The sequence below is a fragment of the Gouania willdenowi genome, chromosome 4 (assembly GCF_900634775.1).
Source record: "Gouania willdenowi chromosome 4, fGouWil2.1, whole genome shotgun sequence".
NCBI lineage: Eukaryota > Metazoa > Chordata > Actinopteri > Blenniiformes > Gobiesocidae > Gouania > Gouania willdenowi.
This window is the reverse complement of record NC_041047.1, coordinates 40,846,096-40,867,527: the sequence shown is the minus strand read 5'-3', so window position 1 is coordinate 40,867,527 and position 21,432 is coordinate 40,846,096. Positions and strand designations below refer to the sequence as shown.

At 39.7% G+C, this 21,432-nt stretch overlaps 1 protein-coding gene across 15 annotated transcripts in view; it reads right to left on the bottom strand.

Annotated features, from left to right (window-relative positions):
* LOC114462050 (epidermal growth factor receptor substrate 15-like 1) overlaps window positions 1-21,020 on the bottom strand; it is an 84,566-nt gene extending 63,546 nt beyond the window's left edge. For 11 of the 15 annotated variants that reach the window (XR_003673907.1, XM_028444620.1, XM_028444621.1 and 8 more), the window contains exons 1-7: window positions 20,879-21,001; window positions 12,954-12,995; window positions 12,777-12,866; window positions 10,934-10,981; window positions 10,694-10,789; window positions 10,520-10,585; window positions 3,938-4,063 (exon numbers count right to left, since the gene is read on the bottom strand). Coding sequence is in view for 14 of the 15 variants with exons in the window: in XM_028444620.1 (XP_028300421.1) it covers window positions 3,938-4,063; window positions 10,520-10,585; window positions 10,694-10,789; window positions 10,934-10,981; window positions 12,777-12,866; window positions 12,954-12,995; window positions 20,879-20,980 (570 nt within the window). In the remaining variant the exon portion in view is untranslated. Of the gene's footprint in view, window positions 1-3,937; window positions 4,064-10,519; window positions 10,586-10,693; window positions 10,790-10,933; window positions 10,982-12,776; window positions 12,867-12,953; window positions 12,996-20,878 lie in introns of all 15 variants that reach the window. The other 4 variants (XM_028444628.1, XM_028444633.1, XM_028444632.1 and 1 more) reach the window with 1 other exon arrangement.
* Window positions 21,021-21,432: the final 412 nt, after the last annotated feature.

The following is a 21,432-nucleotide window of genomic DNA, read 5'->3' as shown; positions in this document are numbered from 1 at the left end:
CTCCGTTTGGGTGCTGTAAGTGACACTGTGTTGTTGCTGCTGCTAGGATGGTGTACTGTGTGCACATAGAGAGAGAGAAGCGCTGCAGTAATATGCTTTTAACAGAGCATGTTATATTACTGTGATGTTGCTGTCGGACTAACATTAGCTTGTTAGCTCCTCTGAGGGAGAGACTGGGCAGGGCAAGAGAGCAGCGGGGAGGGAGGGGGAGAGAGGGATCTGAGAGTTGTGGACTGCACCTTTAAGCCAGTACATGTACGGGCCCATCTGAAGTTTGCTAGAGAACATTTGAATGATCCAGAAAAGGATTGGGTGAATGTCATCAGGTCAGATGAAACCAAAATAGAACTTTTTGGTAAATACTAAACTCGTGTTTAGAGGAGAAAGAACACCATACCTATTGTAAAGCATGGGGGTGGTAACATCATGCTTTGGGGATGTTTATTTGCAAAGGGACCAGGACGACTGATCCGTGTAAAGGAAAGAATGAATGGGGCCATGTATCGTAAGATTTTGAGTGAAAACCTCCTTTCATCAGCAAGGGCATTGAAGATGAAACGTGGCTGGGTCTTTCAGCATGATAATGATTCCAAACACACCGCCTGTGCAACAAAGGAGTGGCTTCGTAAGAAGCATTTCAAGGTCCTGGAGTGGCCTAGCCAGTCTCCAGATCTCAACCCCATGAAAGTCCGTGTTGCCCAGCGACAGCCCCAAAACATCACTGCTCTAGGGGAGATCTGCATGGAGGAATGGGCCAAAATATCAGCAACAGTGTGTGAAAAACTTGTGAAGACTTACAGAAAATGTTTGACTTCTGTCATTGACAACAAAGGGTACATTACAAAGTATTGAGATGAACTTTTGCTATTGACCAAATACATATTTTTCACCATAATTTGCAAATAAATTCATTAAGATTCATCTAGATTTTTTTCTCATTTTGTCTCTCATAGTTGAGGTATACCTATGATGAAAATTAAATTAAAATTTTATTTAATTATTTAATAAAAAATAAATCTTTTTAAGTGGGTGAACTTGCACAATTGGTGGCTGACTAAATATTTTTTTGCCCCACTGTATGTATCCTTAGTCATCCTCAGTCTAAATAAGATCAGTTTATAATCAAACCCAGGGTTTTGTCACTCTGTATTTCTCCACAGGATATGTTCACTGCTCACCTTTCTGGTCTGCTGTCCCTTTGACCTTGGACTAAGTAAATCATGTGTGCACCTGGCACATACTTCAAACTGACAATAGTAATTATTAAAAACCTGAACAATTTCTACAACATAATTGAAACTTCTGCAGCTGTCAGGGTGTTTGAGTTGACTATCTCTAGTTTAAAAGCTCCTTCTCCACTTAACTAAATATACAACAGGATTTAGACCAGGGCTCACAGTTGAGCTCATTCTTACTGTGATTTATTGTGTTCTTTCTCCAGATAAGGAGGACAGTGATTGGCTTGACTCCATTTTTGCTGTAGTTTGTTCCCAGTAATATCACTTCACTACACCAGACATTAAATTCCGGCCTAATTCAGATCTTTCTGCGTAAACCCCCAAATTAACATCCACCATTGTATCAGTGAAAATCCCAGAAATGTTTTGGGGGCAAACAAAAAATCACAGTAAGGATAAAATAAAAACTTTCTGTTTGGAGTAAATGCTGTTTGATTCATAGATCTATGAGGCCTGCACTATGATTTAAAAAAAGTGAAGTACTGTTACTTTGATGAAATTTGACTTAAGTAGAAGTAAAATTACTGGTGTAAAAATCTACTCGAGTAAAAGTAAAAAGTAGATCACTTAAAGGTCCCATGTCATGTTATTTTTCACCCATCTCCATTTGTTCTAAGAATCTCAGAAACATAGTATTTGAAGTTTATTTTTTTAAACTCGCCTGTTTTCCAGAGTTTTAGCCTCTGAAAAGTCACTTTCTGAGCAACTCTACAAACAGGCTGACTTGCGGCCTACTTATGCATATTCATGAGTGGGCGTGTCTATAGACAGGACAATGGCTTCCTCCTCCGCGCACGGTGACGTAGGGCCACAGGACAGCCCACCCTCCTCCCACCCACTCCATAGCCGAGCTCATGCTGCTTTATAAACACGAAACAGAGCGTGGGAGCGGGGCGTTTTTGGGCTCGCCCTGCAGTAAGAAAGGAGCAAATCACCCTCTAACTAACAACTGAGGGAATCAATGAAACAAACACTTGGGGCATGAGTATGAAGCCCAAATAGCACTTTTAAGATGTTTAAATCACAGAAAAGTCAATTTAGCTTAACATGGACCCTTTAAAAGGTACTCAGAGTAAAAGTTACATAGTTACTTTTCTTTGAGGGGGGCATCTCTCCCATGCAATAAAAAAGTACAAAAACGTGTATAAAGATCAAACTAGGTTCTTTTTTTCCATTATTATTAAAGAACAAACACCATTTCAAAATAATGTGCATGAGAACAAGATGTGGTGTGGCTAACCTGGGTAAATGAAATAAAATAAATGTCAAGGATGTCAATTCGATGAGGTAAGTGCTTGTGTCAATATATCCAATGTGTCAGAGCATCCAATAAATCATTTTCCAGTAAGAGAACAATTCCTGTCTTTAGGAATCTCTGAAAGCAACAAATGAGTACAGTATGTTATGTAAAGTCTATAAAATGTTCTAGGTGGAATGTCAAAAACTTTGTATGCATTTAAAACAAACTGTCTAATGAACTGATTACATTGATTATGCATAAATTATGCATAAACATCAAAGAAAACATTTACAAAATGCTAATAAAATTATGAGAGGTAATAGTGCTTGTGTTAGTGCAGACATTTTCAAGTAACAGAACCATTCTTCATGGACCTTATTTATAAACGCTGCATACCTAAAAAAGAATGACGTACGACATTTATAAGCAACGTTTGGGACTTATTAAAACCTGGCGAGATAATGTGCTCACCTCCACGGCAGCTCTGACCCTGTCGTACGCACAAAATCATGAAAAAGAGGAAACTCCGCCCCCAACAGGAGAAGGATAAAATTAATGACAGCTCTGTGAAATTGATACATTTGTGTGAATTAATCGAACATTGCACATTTCACAACACATATCATACTGTTTATGAAGGATATATTTGCCAAAATTGAAGGAGGAACATTTTTTACTAATGCCCCAGAGTGACGTGCGCGCGCCTACAAATACAGTTAAAATCACATAAACACCTGTAGCTGTTATAAAAAGGACCCCCCCCCGTGAGGACATAGTGCTGCAGGAGGGCAGAAGAGGCTGCGGTGGGGGGGGAGGACAAAGTGGTGTGGAGCCCCCTGCCTCACTCACCAGTAAACACCTGGGGACTGATGAAAAATATGGTTTTACTTGAAATTAAATATTGCAATTTATGTAACGGAAACAGGCGCGGGACGAGCATTTATTTTACTCTGCAACGGAATCTATTTCCAATGTAGCAAAGTACTGTTACATGAAACTAAATTTACTTAAGTAAAAGTTAAAAAATACAGATTTTAGAAAGTACTTTAAAAAGTTTAAGTACACAAAAAAGCTGCTCAATTACAGTAACGAGAGTGAATGTAATTGGTTACTTTCCACCCCTGGTGGTAGCCTTATTTATTGAATGGGTACTAACACACTTGTGTTGCAATGTGATTGAAGCAGTTAAATTAATGACCATCCAGTAGAAAACTGACAGTAAAAGTGGGACATCCATGTGATTGGTCAATAACCTGCCGTGGGTTTGAGTCTTTAAGCAACAATCAGATGTTGCTCTACAATTCTAAAACTGAAAACCGATTCCTTCAAAAGAAAATGGGTAATCAGTGTCAACTATGGTTTAACCAAACTGATCTCTAATTATGGAACAAAGAAAAACGTCAAACACAAAACCAAAAAGTCTGACTCACTCTGATTTATGTAATAAATAAATAAATACCTTCCCAAGGACATCCAGAGGTAGCTTTGAGTTGATGAGGACTGGTTTGACCTTGTCTCCTGACAGCAGGCCGTTGACTGGAACCAGACTTTCAAAAATACCATCAAATTTATTTTTCTCCTCCGGCTGCAACACAAACACACAAATGCCTCAGTTTGACAGTACAGTGGAGACCAGCAGTGTCACAGATGCTTACACTGTTGTTACAAACTGCTTCCATAGAAAGCCAACCATTCTGAAAAGACTAAGAGCAGATTTGAATCAGTTTGTGCTTATGCTAAAACAATGTCGGACTCCGTAATTTTCTCTGGTCCCTTACCAAATCTGACCAGTGATGACATGTATAGCCGCATGTCATCATTTAACCGCTGGCTATCGAGGTGGTGTCCAGAAAACGAGGTGGGCTTCATTGATAATTGGAGATCCTTCTGGGGAAAACCGAACCTGATAGGAAGAGATGGCATCCATCCTACTTTGGAGGGAGCATCTCTACTATCAGAAAACATGGCACAGTCACTGTTATGACATCTCATGAATGAGACCATGTTACAGAGGCGGAGTCCTCCACGCCCCTCTGCGCTTGCCTTAGGACAGTTTCCCTCCCATTGCTATTATGATAGCTGTGTTCATCGCCATGACAACTGTTGTGATGGTGATGAATATTATTTTATGGAGACGGTGTCTGTCCCCCGACCCATATTTCACAATGATTTTAACATAAAATCAAATAAAAGAGCTATCAATTATAAAAATCTGAAAAAAATTAAAATCTCAAATCTAGAAACACCAAAACATAAAACCATTAGATGTGCTCTATTAAATATTAGATCACTGAGATCCAAATCTCTACTAGTAAATGACCTTATCTCAGAAAATAACTTTGATTTATTCTGTTTAACTGAAACATGGCTGTATCAAGATGAATATGTTAGTTTAAATGAAGCCACTCCTCCCAGTCATTTAAATACTCATATGCCACGAGACATAGGCCGTGGAGGTGGTGTAGCAGCTATTTATCATTCCTCTCTCCTAATCTATCCTAAACCAAAGGCCAATTACACTTCCTTTGAAAGCCTGGTTCTAAATTTATCTCATACCAAATCAAAAACCTGCCAGCCAGTCTTATTTGCGATAATTTACCGTCCTCCAGGCCCTTATTCTGAATTTCTATCAGAATTCTCTGAGTTTATATCAAACTTAGTCCTCAGTTCTGATAAAATACTGATAGTAGGAGATTTTAATATCCATGTGGACAAAGATAGTGATAGCCTGAGCTCAGCCTTTATGTCCCTAATAGACTCAGTTGGCTTTTCTCAAACTATTAATGAAGCTACTCATCGTTTAAATCATACTCTTGATCTTGTTCTAACATATGGCCTTGATATTAATGAACTAAAAGTCTACCCTGAAAATCCTCTGCTATCAGATCACTTAACATTATCCTAGAGGATCTCGCACTGTGCAATAAAATAGTTACGAGTAGAAATCTGTCCAACAGTGCTGTGGCTAAATTTAAAGAGGCCATTCCTGCTGCCTTAAACTCAGTGCACCATCCAATAAATAACTATGATATTAATTATAGCCCCTCTCAACTGGATCTGCTTGTCGATAGCTCTGCTAGTCTACTAAAATCCACCTTGGACTCAATTGCCCCATTGAGGGAAAAAACTATTAAAGGTCAGAAGACAGCTCCGTGGTTTAGCTCTGAAACTCACACACTCAAACAAACAACCCGTAAATTAGAGAGAATGTAGCGCTCCAATAAAACAGAGGAGTCACGAATACTCTGGCAAGAAAGCCATAGTAAATACATGACAGCCTTACGACATAGTGGATCTACATACTATTCCTCACTAATTGAAGAAAATAAAAATAATCCGAGGTACCTTTTCAGCACTGTAGCCAGGTTAACACAAAGTCAGAGCTCTATTGAGCCCATGATTCCTCTAGCCCTCAGCTGTGAGGACTTTATGACATTTTTTAACGATAAAATTCATAAGATTAGAGATAAAATTAGCCACTCCCTGCCTTCACCTGGGCCTGCTGTACCATTAAATGTAAATAGGCCTAACCTAAACTGTTTCACACATATAGGACTTCAGGAACTTAACTCTATTATTTCATCCTCCAAACCATCGACCTGCCTTTCAGATCCGATTCCAACTAAGCTGTTTAAAGAAGTTATTCCCCTAGTCTGCCCATCTTTGTTGGAGACAATAAATATATCCCTATCAATAGGCTACGTGCCACAGTCCTTTAAAGTAGCTGTAATCAAACCCCTTCTCAAAAAACCTACTCTTGATTCCAGCACTTTAGCAAACTACAGGCCTATATCTAATCTTCCTTTTATTTCAAAGACTCTTGAGAAAGTTGTGGCGGCTCAGCTCTGTGAATTTCTTCAAAACAACAGCCTGTTCGAGGACTTCCAGTCAGGTTTTTGAGCTCAACACAGCACAGAGACTGCTTTAGTTAAAGTAACTAATGATCTACTCTGGGCTTCAGATGAAGGACGACTCTCAGTGCTGGTTTTATTAGATCTTAGTGCAGCTTTTGACACTATAGATCACTATATTCTACTAGAGAGATTAGAGAAATTACTTGGAATCACAGGGACTGCCCTAAACTGGTTTAAGTCCTACCTATCTGATAGGTACCAGTTTGTACACGTGAATAATAGGTAATAGGTAAGCTACGGGGTTCCTCAGGGCTCTGTGCTAGGTCCAATCCTCTTCTGTATCTATATGCTCCCCCTTGGTAATGTTATGAGAAAATACTCTGTTAACTTTCACTGCTATGCTGATGATACCCAACTGTATGTATCAATGAAGCCAGGTGAGACAAATCAGCTATCTAAACTTGAGGTCTGTCTAAAGGACATTAGGGCCTGGATGGACCAAAATTTTCTTCTTCTCAACTCAGACAAGACTGAGGTCATTGTACTGGGCCCACGACACCTTAGAGAAACCTATGCTAGCCTAACTGCCCTAGATGGCATTACTCTGGCACAAAGCACAACTGTTACAAATCTTGGGGTTCTATTTGATCAGGATTTATCCTTCAACTCTCTCATAAAACAAACTTCAAGAACTGCCTTCTTTCATCTCCGTAACATTGCTAAAATCAGATCTATCCTGTCTCAGGGCGACGCCGAAAAACTAGTCCATGCTTTTGTTACCTCTAGACTGGATTATTGTAATTCTCTTTTAGCAGGCTGCCCGAGCAAGTCGCTTAAGACACTTCAGCTGGTTCAAAATGCTGCAGCACGTGTACTGACTAAAACTAGGAGAAGAGATCACATTACTCCTGTATTAGCCTCTCTGCATTGGCTTCCCATAAAATATAGAATAGAATTCAAGATTCTTCTTCTCACTTATAAAGCCCTAAATGGACAGGCACCAGTCTATCTCAAGGAGCTTGTAGTGCCATATAATCCCCCCAGAACACTACGCTCTCAAAATGCTGGACTACTCGTTGTTCCATTTGTCTCTAAAAGTAGTATAGGAGGAAGAGCTTTCAGTTATCAGGCCGCACTTCTCTGGAACCATCTACCAACCACGGTTCGGGGGGCAGACACCCTCTCTACCTTTAAGGTTAGGCTCAAAACATTCCTCTTTGGTAAAGCTTTTAGTTAGGAACCAGCTCATAGCTCATAATTAAGATGCAATAGGCATAGACTGCCGGGGGGGGTCTGGCATGCTCGGTTGGAGAGGGCGTTAAGAGAGAGGTCATTTAGGCTAGAGAGGGACCGGAGAGGGTCCCATTCCTCTCTCAAACACTCCCTCTATGTCTGCTTCTTCCCTTGTGTGTTTGCTCCTGTACTCCTTCTGGCTTTTGTCTTGCAGGTCCGTGGGATCCTCAGTGTGGAGTTACAGAGCCTCAGCGGCTCTGTCTCCACCCTCTCCTCTGCACACACCCAACACAGCATAACGTGGATGGCTGTTCATCATAGGAATGGGATCCACACAAGGTTCCTGCTGCTTAACAGAAGGTTTTCCTTGCCGCCATGATGAATTCATGTTGGGTGTGGGATACATATGTATGTGTATATACGTATATATGCATATGTGTGTATCCATAAAATGAAGAGTCCGTCCTTAAGACTGTTCTACTGTAAAGTGCCTTGAGATACCATTGGTTATGATTTGGCGCTATACAAATAAAGATTGATTGAGATTGATTGATTTAGACCAGCCCCGTTTAGTCCACTTTATATCAACTCCAATAGGCTGCTTTGTTAGGCCAGGTCTAAACTCACCTTCAGACCGAGGCCGACTAAACAAGCAAAATCTGCTCAATAGGTTTGTTGACAGTCAAGTGACTCAAGCGTAGGAAAAGTTTTGCGCGTTGCATTGCGGGATTGGGAATCCTGTAGATTCGATAAGAATAAGCTAAATCTGTGCAGACAGAGGAACTAGAATCTATTTTATTTTTATGAAATGCCTCACGTTATCACGTAAAAATTACAATACAAGGTCAGACTGCAATGCTCAAAATAACATTTGTGATATTAAAGAAGTGTTTTTACTGTGATTTTTCATGTTTTGTCACCAGACGAGGAGGACAGTAGGGGTGGGATGATAGGATAGACGATAATGGGTTTGCAACACTAGAACACTATAGAACCGTTTTATTTTTTTCCAAATTCCATTTAATTTTTTCCCAAATTCCGTGTTTTCCACTTTAATTTTTTAAAATTCTGTTTTTCTAAAAATATCAATCTTTTTTTCAGAAAATATTAGTTTTTAACTCCTGTGAGGAAACAAAATAAAAGCTAATTAAAAAACAAACAAAAACGTATGTCAAAAATAAAGTAACATACAAAAAAAGGTAGATATAAGTTGCGATCTGGCGCCCTCTGGGGTGCTCGGTCGGTGCACCTGGGGCCGGCGGGGCGATTTGCAGCGTCCCCTTTGTGCCCTATGGGCGTGGTCGTCATCCCTGGGTGGGCTGCTCTTGGTGCTGCTTCCGTTTCGGGTCCTTCTGGCCTGGGGTCAGGCGGCTGCCCATTCGGCGCGGCTCTGGCCGTCTGCTGGGCATGGGTCTTGGCTACTCTGCTGGGGTTTCGGGCAGGGGGCTCTCTGGGCCCTCCCCTCACGGGGTTGGGTGCTGGGGTTGGTGGCGGGATGCGCTGGGTGCTCGGGCCCTTGGGGCTTTCTCAGATGTGTGTGTGGGGGGCGGTGGCTGCTTCTTGGCCAGGGACCTCGGGGGCATCTGGGGGGCTACTCTGCCGTGGGGGGGTGGCCTGGGGCTCCTTAGCTCCCACTCTTTCTTCTGGCGTGGCTGCATCTCCAGGCCCGGGGCGGCTCCTGGGTTTGCAGTAGCGGTTTTTGCACATACCCTGGTCTACGATGCACTGGCACGCCTTGGGATGTGTACACAGCATAATAAGCACAACATGTTCTACTTCACATCTCACTCTCACTGTAAAATAATCTATTCTTCCCCACCCTTTCTATTTCCTGCCTTGAGTCTCTCCCCCTTTTAATTATTCATGTAATATAAAAATGTATAAGAACAGCATTAATGTCACCCAATTTCCCCTCAGGAATCAATGGTTTACTGAATCTGAGCAGGTTTATGATTTAAGTTTTAATAAACTTAATTTAAATTAACCTAATTTAATGATGACATAATTTCAGACCGTAATGATTCCACAAAGAGCGAATCAAACAGACGAATCCTAGAGCGATTGTTCCCACAGGCGGCTGAAGAACCACCAGTTGTGCATCCAGACTGCAAAATAAATAGTCTGTTCTCTCCACCTTGGATATGCTTCTCTTAGTTTTTACACACGATTTTTGGCATTTGTTCTCACTCGCTCTCTGAAACCAGTATGTGGGGCGGACCCACTGTAGTCACAGAGGTCGGCAAGGACTCAAAGTGGACCTCCGAGTAGTCCATTCCACCAGAGTAGGTTTGTCTTTTAGACTGTTGCTTCTCCATATCGGTCTTCCTTTTTCCTCTTGCTTTGCCGTGCAACCACTATGCCCAATGCCGCTATGGGGACTTTTGTCGAGCAGCCAATAGTAACACTTCACAAGAGTTCAGGGGGCATTCTGTTTGTAAAAAGATCTCTAATTAGTTGAAAAGTCACTTCATGCTCCTGGATTTCTAAAGCTCTTATATAGAGCCAAGTGCAGCTGCAAAATTACAGTGTCCACTCTTGAATTACAATATGATCAAAGGTGATTATGGATTTTTGACCAAAGGAAGCCAAAGAAGACTTAAATACTGCAGCTTTAAGCGCTCGCTTTGACCCATTGTCGGAAGTCTCTACTCTAGTAATGCCCCTTCAAGTGGTTAGTTCAAGCAACTGCACCAAAGACTGTTTAGAGCAGATCAGAAGTTGCGCTTCGAACGCAAATCGAGCCAAAACAAGATGATAAAATTATCACCTGTCCTCCGCCTATTCATACTGAGTCCGAAAAAAAACAAAAAAAAAAACAAGTAAACCGGTGTGAAAGCAGCCTAAAGGTGCATTTACATCTGTCCCAAAAAATTTAAATATCCAAGAACTCTGGACTGGCCTGAAAGTGTCGTAACTCAACATGTTTTTGCCTTTGTGTGTGTGTGTGCGCGTACCCTTACAGCCCAGTGGAACTCTCCAGGTGTAGAGGATGGACACAAGGATGGACTGCTGGTGTCTTTCTAAAATCAGACAAGCCAAATAGCATCACATTGTTGGTGCTTGGAACTTTTATTGTAAGACTGACAATGAAGATGATGATGATGATGATGATGATGTCAGGCACTTACAAACTTGGGAGGCGGGACTGTCAGGCTGAGGCTGGATAGGGAGACTTCCTGACCACTCTGTGCACAGGCCACCAAGCGGAGGGCCACGTAAAACCCCTGTAAGAGACACGACGGGCGCCATGAGAGCATCTTTAAGTCTGCTTACAGAAATATAAACTTATTCCTCATGAGCACGTGTATGAGCTTGTGTTGGTCTAAAACACACACACACACACACAGGCACCGTTCTCTCTTTCTAACCTGTTTGTCGAGGTAACCTTTGCCATCAGGATCAGCCAAATCCCAAATCTGAAAAGCAACACACACACACGCGCACGCACACGCACACACACACACACACACACACACACACACACACACACACACACACACACACAGAGAGAGAGAGAGAGAGTAATTGAGCATTGAGCTGCTTTTATAGGTACTTGTACTGTGAGTATATTTCTAAGTCAGTAATTTTACTTGAACTTAAAGGTATTGTGGACGAGGAAGACCGGGCTTGTGTACGAGAGAGCGCAACAAGTGCTGCGGATGTGAAGAGGGCGTTTCTTTTCTAAACTTTGGGAAAATCATCCTCTATACCTTTAAGTACATTTTTAAAAAATTAAAAGTAATTCATGACATTTTTACACTCAACCGTTAATAAGTAAATTATTATAATTTTGTTTTAAAATGATCAACTGACATTGTGAAACATCACATCATAGCTGATAAACCAGATTAAACATAATGCACCATGCTAAAACAGCACTATTTTTTATTTTTAATTGAATTTATTGGTGTTATTTTATATATATATATATATATATATATATATATATAAAAGAATTGCACATTTTGTCAAACCTTTTATTTTATAGATGCATTTGTGGAAAATGAATTAAGTGCAAATTGTGCAAGATTTCACCTCTTCTATTTTACATTTATACATGAGATGTTTACTGTATGCAAGGGAACGGTGGCAAGATTTATTACCAGGAATGAACTTGGGGGTGAAAGTAACTAGTAACTTTTACTTTAATTACTATTTAATTGAGCTCCTTTTTACTTGTACTTTAGTATTTTATGTACAACTTACTTGTGTACAATTTCAATCAAGTAATAGTACTTCTACTTGAGTAGAATGTATCCAGGGCCGGCCCGTGGCATAGGCAGTATAGGCCATCATAGGGGGAGCCAATTTCTAAAAAAAAATCGAATTAAACAAATTTGTGCGGAATTTACTCTATTTAAAAAAATATATGAATACAGTATATATCTATTTCTAATCACATCATGCATATCCTATGACTTGGTTTGCTTGATAGACTAACCAGTGGGTGAACATTTTTTTTTTCCCCTTCAGATTCACTGAGGAAATGTGACGATGTCATCAATGACTTCGCTGGCAGGAAAACAGGAGAATAAACGTGTAAGGCTGGACTGAAGGATGATTGGTATGGGGCTTTTTTAGCTTGTGTTGGTTAAAGCTGCTTCATAAATCACCACCAGAAAATGACACTTTTTATACTAAATAGCTCATTTGTGCAATACCTCTACAAACTGAAATTGTTTAAGTTGATGTGTGTTTATTACTGCAATTTCACAAATGTTATCTGGAAGTTTTGCATCTTTTCACAAAATGTGAATGTCAATAGTAAAACATTTTAGTTATAAGTATTTAGATTAAAAAGCTGACTTGATGAGCCAACCCACCACTATCTACTATATCTATCTTTTATTTGTATCTTGTTTTTGTGCAATGCTTTACTCTAATAATATTATAATTAGTATTTTGAACCTGTTGCTAAGATATGTAAAATTGGCTTTTATTTACTTGTTTATGTTCTTTTATATGTGTATGTGAAACCCTTTTATCAAAATTAAATAAAATGTCAAAAAAGTTATTTTTCTCACGTTTTCTCCTTATCTTTGTGGGAATGGTGAAGACCACTATGCAAGTGTTAGAAAATATTCTGATAATAAGAAAATTATTAATTACTTAAAAAACACCACATAAGGGGATGCCAAAGAGGCTAGGGACGGCACTGGATATATTAATACTATACACACACGCACACTAACAAGCTGTGGAGGTTCCTACCTTTCCCAGTGTAACATCAGGAAGTCCAGACTTCTTGAGGAAGAGGGCGGCCTCTGTGGGCCCCACCCTGCCTGTGTTCCCTGCATCCACCTTAAAGCGCGCACACACACACACACACATACACACTGTGAGCCACAGACTGAAAACTCACTAATGGTTCTGCTGTTCTTATCTCACCTGTCTGTATAAGTTCTCATAAACCGGGTTCCCACTTGACAGCTGTGGTGGAAGTCAAATTAGACAATTAGCAATAAAATAACATTTCTTATGAAACATGCATCATAGACAATAGATCAGATGGACAAACATTTTCAATTTCTCAACGTTAGGCACAGACCAGGGGCGTCAATTAGAACCGTTGCAAACGCCCAAAACAACACTTTCCACACAAAGCGTATGATATATAAAAATAAACATAGCATGAGAATGTGCGCACTGGTACGATAACTCTGAACCTGAAACATGGACACTTTGGAGAAACGACGATGCCAATGGTGAGGTGGTGAATTGAAGCCAGATTCATCTCAGACATTTAATGTGTTCACATATCAGAGTTATAAACCCACCTAATCATACCCAAGCCGGCTGTGTTATACATGTGAACAGAGAGCCATTCAGTCATGTATTAAAGGTCCAGTATTATGCAATATTTCACACATCTCCATTTGTTCTAGGAACTCCAACAACATAGTATTTGAGGTTTATTTTCCCAAACTTGCCTGTTTTTCGGAGTTTTAGCCCTCAGAAAAGTCACTTTTATGACGCTTCTAAAAACAGGCTGTTTTGGAGCCACAGGAATAGTCCATTTAAGGTGATAATCATTTGTTTTGTCCAACTGCTGCGTCGCATTGAGTCATGTTTTTTTTTTTTAAAGGATTTTTTTGGCTCTAGTGGCCTTTATATGACAGTTGCTTGACAGGAAGGGGGTCAGAGAGAGCAGGGAATGACACGCAGGAAGGGGTCCCAGGCCGGGAATCGAACCTGGACCCGCTGCAGGTGAGGAGCTTTAGCCTCTGTACATGGGGCGGGCGCTCTACCCACTGAGCTAAACACCGCCCCACGTCAGATCATGTTAAAGGTGACACGAGGCGATATGACGGCTAATAAAAATGAAAGTGATTGTGAACACTCACACTGCAATTTGGATTATATATATATACTGGATTATCTATATACTGGAATATATATATATATATATATATATATATATATATATATACTGAACATAAATATATTATCTGTGGATAAAGGTACTAGTGGTTAAGGGTGCAGGCTTGTAATCATAGGCTCACTGGTTCTAATCTCTCTGGTCTATCACTGTGGGATGTTGATCAGTCCCATATAAACCCTAACTGCTCCCTGGATGCTACACCGTGGCTGCTTACTGCTCCTCAGGGAGGCGTTTAATGCAGATAACTAATTTTGTGTATGTAGCTTTACATACTTGACAATAAAGTATGAAATGGAGGTGGGAGAAAAAATCAATTCTTAGATGCATCGAGATTCGGGGGTGGACAATTCTGAATCGATTCTTTAATTTCCAGTAATGGAAAATCTAAATTTTAGAGGCCGTTTAAAAGTCTGAACAAAAAGGCTGCGGAACTGTGGCGTGCAGCTCGTTTCCAAAGGGACACTTTAAAGAGAGCACCACAACAAGGAAGCATAGACGTGCGGGAGTTAAGACCAGCCCCGTGTAGCTTAAAATCTGATGTTTCTTTAATGTCCACGGTGGAAATGAACTGGACAAGAGCCACGCTGCATGTAAGCTCTGTTACACTAAAATTAAGTCATTTGGGAACACAACAAACATGAGAAGCCATATAGCACGCTTTCACCAGTAGGAGGCGGCAAAGTCGGCTGCTGCTGTGGCTAAAAGTACTTCTGCTAACCAGAGAACAATCGAACAAGTCACAACAAAGCTTCCACCCTCTTTGGAAAAGGTAAAGTAGATTAACAAGTCGATTGCAACATTTATTGCTAAAGATTTACGTCCTTACTCGGTCGTGGAAAACCAGAGCCTTCGCTCGCTGCTGCATACTTGGAGTTGAGATATACCATCCCTTCTTCACGTGACTTTACTGATTCGGCCATCCCGAAGCTTTACAACCAACCAAAACAGAAGTTATTAGCATCGCTGCAGAAAGCAGGTAGGATAGCAGTGACATGTGATGCGTGGACATCTTATAACCGTGCACTTTATCTCTAATGACTGGAAGCTAAAGTCATACCTCATTTTTTTTTTTTTTTTTTCAATGGAAGTTATGTTACAAGGAAGGCTGCTACTACCTTTGTTTCAGTTCACATACTTCTTCCATTAGTGTAATAAAGGATTATGAATGGTAATGTATCTCTTTTTTTCTAACTACAAATAATATATATTTTTATACAGTGCGTGGACACAGTGAATACAACAGATATTTTGTGAATAAAACATGCATCAAAATACTTTAATAATCGATTTAGAATCGAATCTAAGACCCTTGAATCGCAATCGAACCGAATCATGAGGTGCCTAAAGATTCCCACCCCTAGTATGAAATACATTCTATATTTACCTGCAGTGTTTGTTTTACCTGTGAGGTAGTGTGAGAGGGAGGAGCTCACAATCTCACATTCTTATCGGGTAGGAGGAGCCAAGATTGTCAGGAGGAAGAGTTTCCACCTTATGACGTATCATTGGGGGTAAAATCAAACTCCCAGTTTGGAGCTGACTTTTTACAAAATGTGGAATAACAATAACTTTGGCCCTCTGAATGAGGCTAAAGGAATGTATATCACTGTAGAAAACCATTATAAAGTTATTTTATACTGCCCCTTTAAATGTTATTAAGGCGAGTGTGCATATAATCCACAATCGGACAAACTTGGCACACTTTGGTGTCAACACATGATCCATGCGTCCTGACCCACAGCAGTGTCTGCAATTGAAGACGTAATTGTAATTGAAAAATGTAATTGAAACCCCAACCCTGTCCCCGCCCCCTCCACATTAGACTACTGAAACAGTATCTACGGCTCATCATACAAAGTCCTCAATAAATGCTCACACACACCACCCCTGTCCTCCTGAACCTCCACTGACTCCCCATCACACATAGTTCAAAATGATTCTCCTCACTTACAAAGCACTTAACAACCCCCCCTCCCACCACCACCTCTCAGACATGATCCACCACCACACTTCCTGCAACCACTGCTCATCTGATGGAAATCTCCTCTCACCGTCTACACAAACTCAAGGCCCGGGGCCATATCTGGCCCTTTAGATCATTAAGGCTACAACGACGACTCAATAAAATCAATAAAAATCCACTATTAAAAATGTTATCAACAAATTTAATTATCGATTCGTTGCATTGTGTGATTTATATGTCACTGATCCTGATGCAGAGCCGTTTGATTCACCTGCAGACCTTTGTAAATGTTTGTGTACGAGTGTTTCTGTGTGCGTGAGTGTTAGTGTGTGCGCATGCAGGAGCGTTTGTGTGTGTGCGCATGCAGGAGCGTTTGTGTGTGAGCGCATGCAGGAGTGTTTGTGTGTGATCGCGCTAGTGTGTGTGCCCAGGAGTGTTTGTGTGAGCGCACGAGTGTTTGTGTGTGCGTCCAAGAGTGTTTGTGTCTCTGCGCCCACGAATGTTTGTATGTGTGCACGAGCCAATGAGTGTTTTTGTGTGTGCACCAACAAGTGTTTGCATGCACTTTGCATTTTATTGCAAATTGTGGAAATACATAATTTTATTCTAAATTACAAAAAAATGGTCACAAAAATGTACGGATTTATTAAGTGTTGATCTTACAGGAACTGATATCCATCACTTGTTGCTTGGATATTGTCAGCGCCTTTTAAACTGTATATATCAGTTATACGTGGAAGTGAAAACTAACTAATCTGCGGCCACTTGAGCTCACACTGCACCGAACAAAAATGAGTTTGACTCCCCTGGCCTACACGGACCAAGAAACAAACCTGCAGAGACAGACTAGACAAGAGCCTTGTTCATTGCTGCCCCCTCCCTCTGGAACTCACTCCTAAACTCCATCAAACATGGTACTGACCTCCTGACATTAAAATACCGGTTCAAAACACACCTGTGTTGTTTTTATTGCTTTTTACGTTCTTGTCTTATATGTTATGACTCTGATGTTGCATATTTGGTAGAGTGGCCGGGTTGTCCAGTGATCGAAGGGTTGGGGGTTCAAATCCCGTTCTAACCGAGTCAATGTCGTTGAGTCCTTGGGCAAGGCACTTTACCCACATTGCCTTGTATGAGTGAGTATGAATTGTGCATGTATGTTGGTGGTGGTCAGAGGGGCCGTAGGTGCGAAATGGCAGCCACGCCTCTGTCAGTCTGCCCCAGGGCAGCTGTGGCTACATTGTAGCTTACGACCACTGGTGTGAATGAATAATGATTTCTGTAACATGCTTTGAGTCTCCTCGAAGAAAGCACTACATAAATCCAAACCATTATTATTATATTTGTAAAGTGTCTTTAAGCACCTGTGAAAGCGCTTTCTAAATAAAATTTATTATATATTTTTTTACAATTCTTTGTTCATAGATTATAATATAATCACCCTTTTTTGCTTTACATAAAGACATTTCAGAACAAATTTATTTTTAACTTTCAAATTATGTGAAATGTATCAGTTTTAATTAGTTATAGAATTTTAAATTATGTATCATTGGGAAAATTCCTTTAGCTTTAAACTAAAATGCTAGCAACACGTGAATATTAGATAATTTGATTTGTAATGATTCATATACATTTTCTATTAATTTATAATAAGGTCACCAGAATCTTTTATTAAATCCACTCTCTTTATTTTTAGCCAAACTGGGGTGAATGGATTAAAGTCTTAACAGCTGCAGACACACAATAGAGATGAGGTGAGTGTGCCGACACCTATAAACTAAGGTCAACTAAATATTTACATACTGTGGTAAGTTTTGATGGTAAAAACAATCTTTTCACAAGCTTCAAAGGCCTGAAAGCAGCCAAGCTGTTTGATCAACAATGGTTTAAAATGTTCCTTTAATAGTGCTATAATCAGTTAATAGGGATCAGCGTGGAGGAGTTTGATCTCAATCCTGTGGTGAAATTCTGGTTGACTTCTTAAAGAGCCAACACACAAAAGCAGATGGACAACTCAATCAATTGTTCAATTTATGATGATCGATTCATTACATTCTTCCAATTGTAATACCAAGGTGAGTCCTGGTGATAATTCAGTTACACTGTACATGACTGAAGGTGCTGTGAGGTGTTACTCAACAGAGACGTCACAGTATTCAGTAGCTCACTGAGGTTACATAGAAGATTATTATACTATTTTTAATGTAATGCACTATTTTTATTATTCTGTTTTTATTGTAAAGTGTCCTTGGGTGAACTGAAAGGTTCTTTTAAAATAAAATGAATTATTATTGTTATTATTAATCAGTGCACCCTCTGTGCTTTGGTTATTCTGGTTTAAAACCAAATCAAAATAACAAATAAATGGTGAAACTAAAACAGAAATACAGAAAAATCATAAACTAGACAAGCATCGTTTTTCTATTTTAAGATTCAATCTTCTGTTAGTGTGATATTTGGATATTTACGGGAAAACAAGAGCTTCATGTTTTAATCTAACCACACAGAGGGGACCCAGACTGGGGCGTACTTTTACTCTCTTACTTTTAATCTTTAATTTTACTCTGCTGTGTTTAATAAAAACGATCTTGTTGTCGTTCCTCACACCGATGGCAAAGAGACGTAATGTGTGTGTTGATGGTGTTTCATTAAAGAGTTATTAATGCTGGAAGTCCGAATCTGTGAATATCGTTCCAACTTTAGAAATCGTGTTACGGTCCAAATAGTATCCAGATAAACTGGTGACTGACTATCGAAGGTGAGCCTGGTGTGAGGAACAATAGATGTTGGAACTTTTTAGACACATTTGACACTTTTGCAAAAACAAATAAGGCTTTTTTGAGGGCAGTAAAGAATATCTATTTTGCATGTTTTAATATCGCTAGCCAATAACAGCAAGTTGATCACAAAAAATGAGGAGCAACAGTAGACTCATTACATCACCTCTGGGTCCTTTAATCACATATCATGTTTTACGTAACATGCATTTTTAATTTTTTTATTTATTCATGTTTTATTTCACCAGTTCATAAGTAATGTGACTTATGCGTTGATTCTTTTTTGTCCGGGAGTAAAAGTCTGCCCCCATCTGTGGGCCCCCTCTGTGTGTTGAGATTAAAACATGAAGCTCTCGTCCATAGTTTCCCCGTAAATATCCAAATATCACAGAAAACCGCCGCTTGTCTGGTTTTTGATTTTTCTATATTTCTGTTTTGGTTTTAAGTCAATATAACAAAATAAGCACAGTTTGTTATTTTGATTTGTTTTTAAAACGGAATAACCAAAGAACGAAGGCTACACGGATTAAGATCAATAACCACGATTCATTATCTGATTAACCATTCCCACAAACAATATCCTTCCTTTGTGTTTATTTCACAAACAAAACAAATGAGAAATAAAAATGTAAATTAAGAATGTGTGAGGTGCTGCATATTTTTTGTGCCTATGGATAAATATGTTTTGTGCTTCCAAGTATTTTACTTTCGCTCCTAAAGTAGGGGTGTCAAACTCATTTTAGTTCAGTGGTCAAATACGGACCAGTTTAATCCCAAATTGGATGCAGATTATAGGCGGTAAAATGAGCAATTTTATCATTCCCGTGCCCTAGTTTGCACGTTCACAATAAAGTATGTAAGGTTCCGACAATATCCAAGCAATAAGTGACAGATATCAGTCCCTGCAGGATCTTACATTTCCTTGATTTTGTGACTATTTTTTATTTAATTTCGGAAAATGTTGGGGAATAATTTGAGTAACACTTTAGGATTTTGGAAGAATTGAGAGTATTTACAATAATTTGAGATTTGAAATAACTGTCATCATGTGATATAAGCATGGGAAAACTGTGGGACCTGAAGGAAAATGCGTAATTTCATTAAATTTGTGTTTTTGGAGGTATCGAGATACCTACAACTATATTAATTGGTAATTTACACAATGAGTCATGTTTTTGCTGTAATTTTCACTTTCTCCTGCTGGCCAAGTTTGGTCCCCCGAGTCTTGAGTTTGACACGTGTCCTAAAGTATCCACTGACACCCACAGACAGACAGACACTGACAGACAGCAACACACACGCAGTCAGACAGACAGACACACACACACACACATAGCACCCCCTTGTTATGAGTGCTAAATTCTCCAATATAACAATAGTTATAATGTACAAACAATAAAATATCACATTTGTACAATATAACTGTATTGTTTGTACAATATAATGTTTGTACAATATACTATATTCAAAGTTAACAGATTTAAATGTACCAGTATTTTATCCATCCATCCATTGTCAGACCCGCTTTGTTCTATTTCAGGGTCACGGGGTCTGTCGGTGTCTATCCAGTATTCTACAAATTCTTTAAAAATAAACTATTTGTAATATACTGGTTTAAAAACCCTGTGTTATTATTGAAGGAACATTTGTTTTACTTTTGGATATGTAATATCATATATTTTTTTCTTTTTTTTACTGTAAGGCAGCAACTTCAATACTTTTACCAGCGTCCTTTTTTATTCAAGTATCTATACTTTAACTTGAGTAGCAGTACAGAAGCCACTGACTGACAGCAAAACACACACACACACACACACACACACACACACACACACACACACACACACACACACACACACACACACACACACACACAGCTAACTAGGTTAGCCGTGTTAGCTTCCAGAATGAACGGTACCCCAGTGTCTGCACACACACACCTGCAGTAATATGTACACACGCTGTTTCCGGTGTTCATTAAGGCTATAAATGTCACACTTGTGTTACGTCAAAGTCCTTTAGCTAATTTAGCTCCGTTAGCTTCTTGGCTAGCCGTGCCCAGCTGATGCTAACCTAACCTAACGGTGCTGCGGGAGGCCTCAGATATCCAGCTGGCTGCGGCTAACAGGAGAACACCGGCTCCGGTTTAGGGAGGACATCCACCCGTACAGAATACCACAGTACCACTAACCCGGGGATGTGTAGCTGTGTCGGCTGGCTCTTTCAGTGCTGGCCCGATGGGTGTGGCGTGTTTCTGCTGCTTTACCTGGGTGAGAGATGCGAGGGCTGCCATCTTCCCTGTTGCTGCGGAAACGCTCCCTCCCTCCCTGACATCATCATCATCATCATCATCATCATCATCATCATCCTCATCCTCATCCTGCTAACGGTGCAGGCTACAGGGGATTATGGGAGTGCAGTGGATGTAAAGCTCTCGTCTTTTAAATATTACATATTCAAATAGCACTTAATCATCATCTTCATTAATCAGTAACATGAAAACATTAGTACGGAAGCATAGAGCTGCCACATAGCAAAAATATTTGGTCATTATATTGTACAAACATAATAATATATTCTACAAATAATATAAATATATTGTACAAACAATATGCTTATATTTTACCAATATGATATTTAATTTTACAAATAACATAAGTATAATATACAACATTATAATATTACGTTTGTACAATATAATATCATGTTTGTGCAATATAGTTATCCAAAATATATTTTACCCTG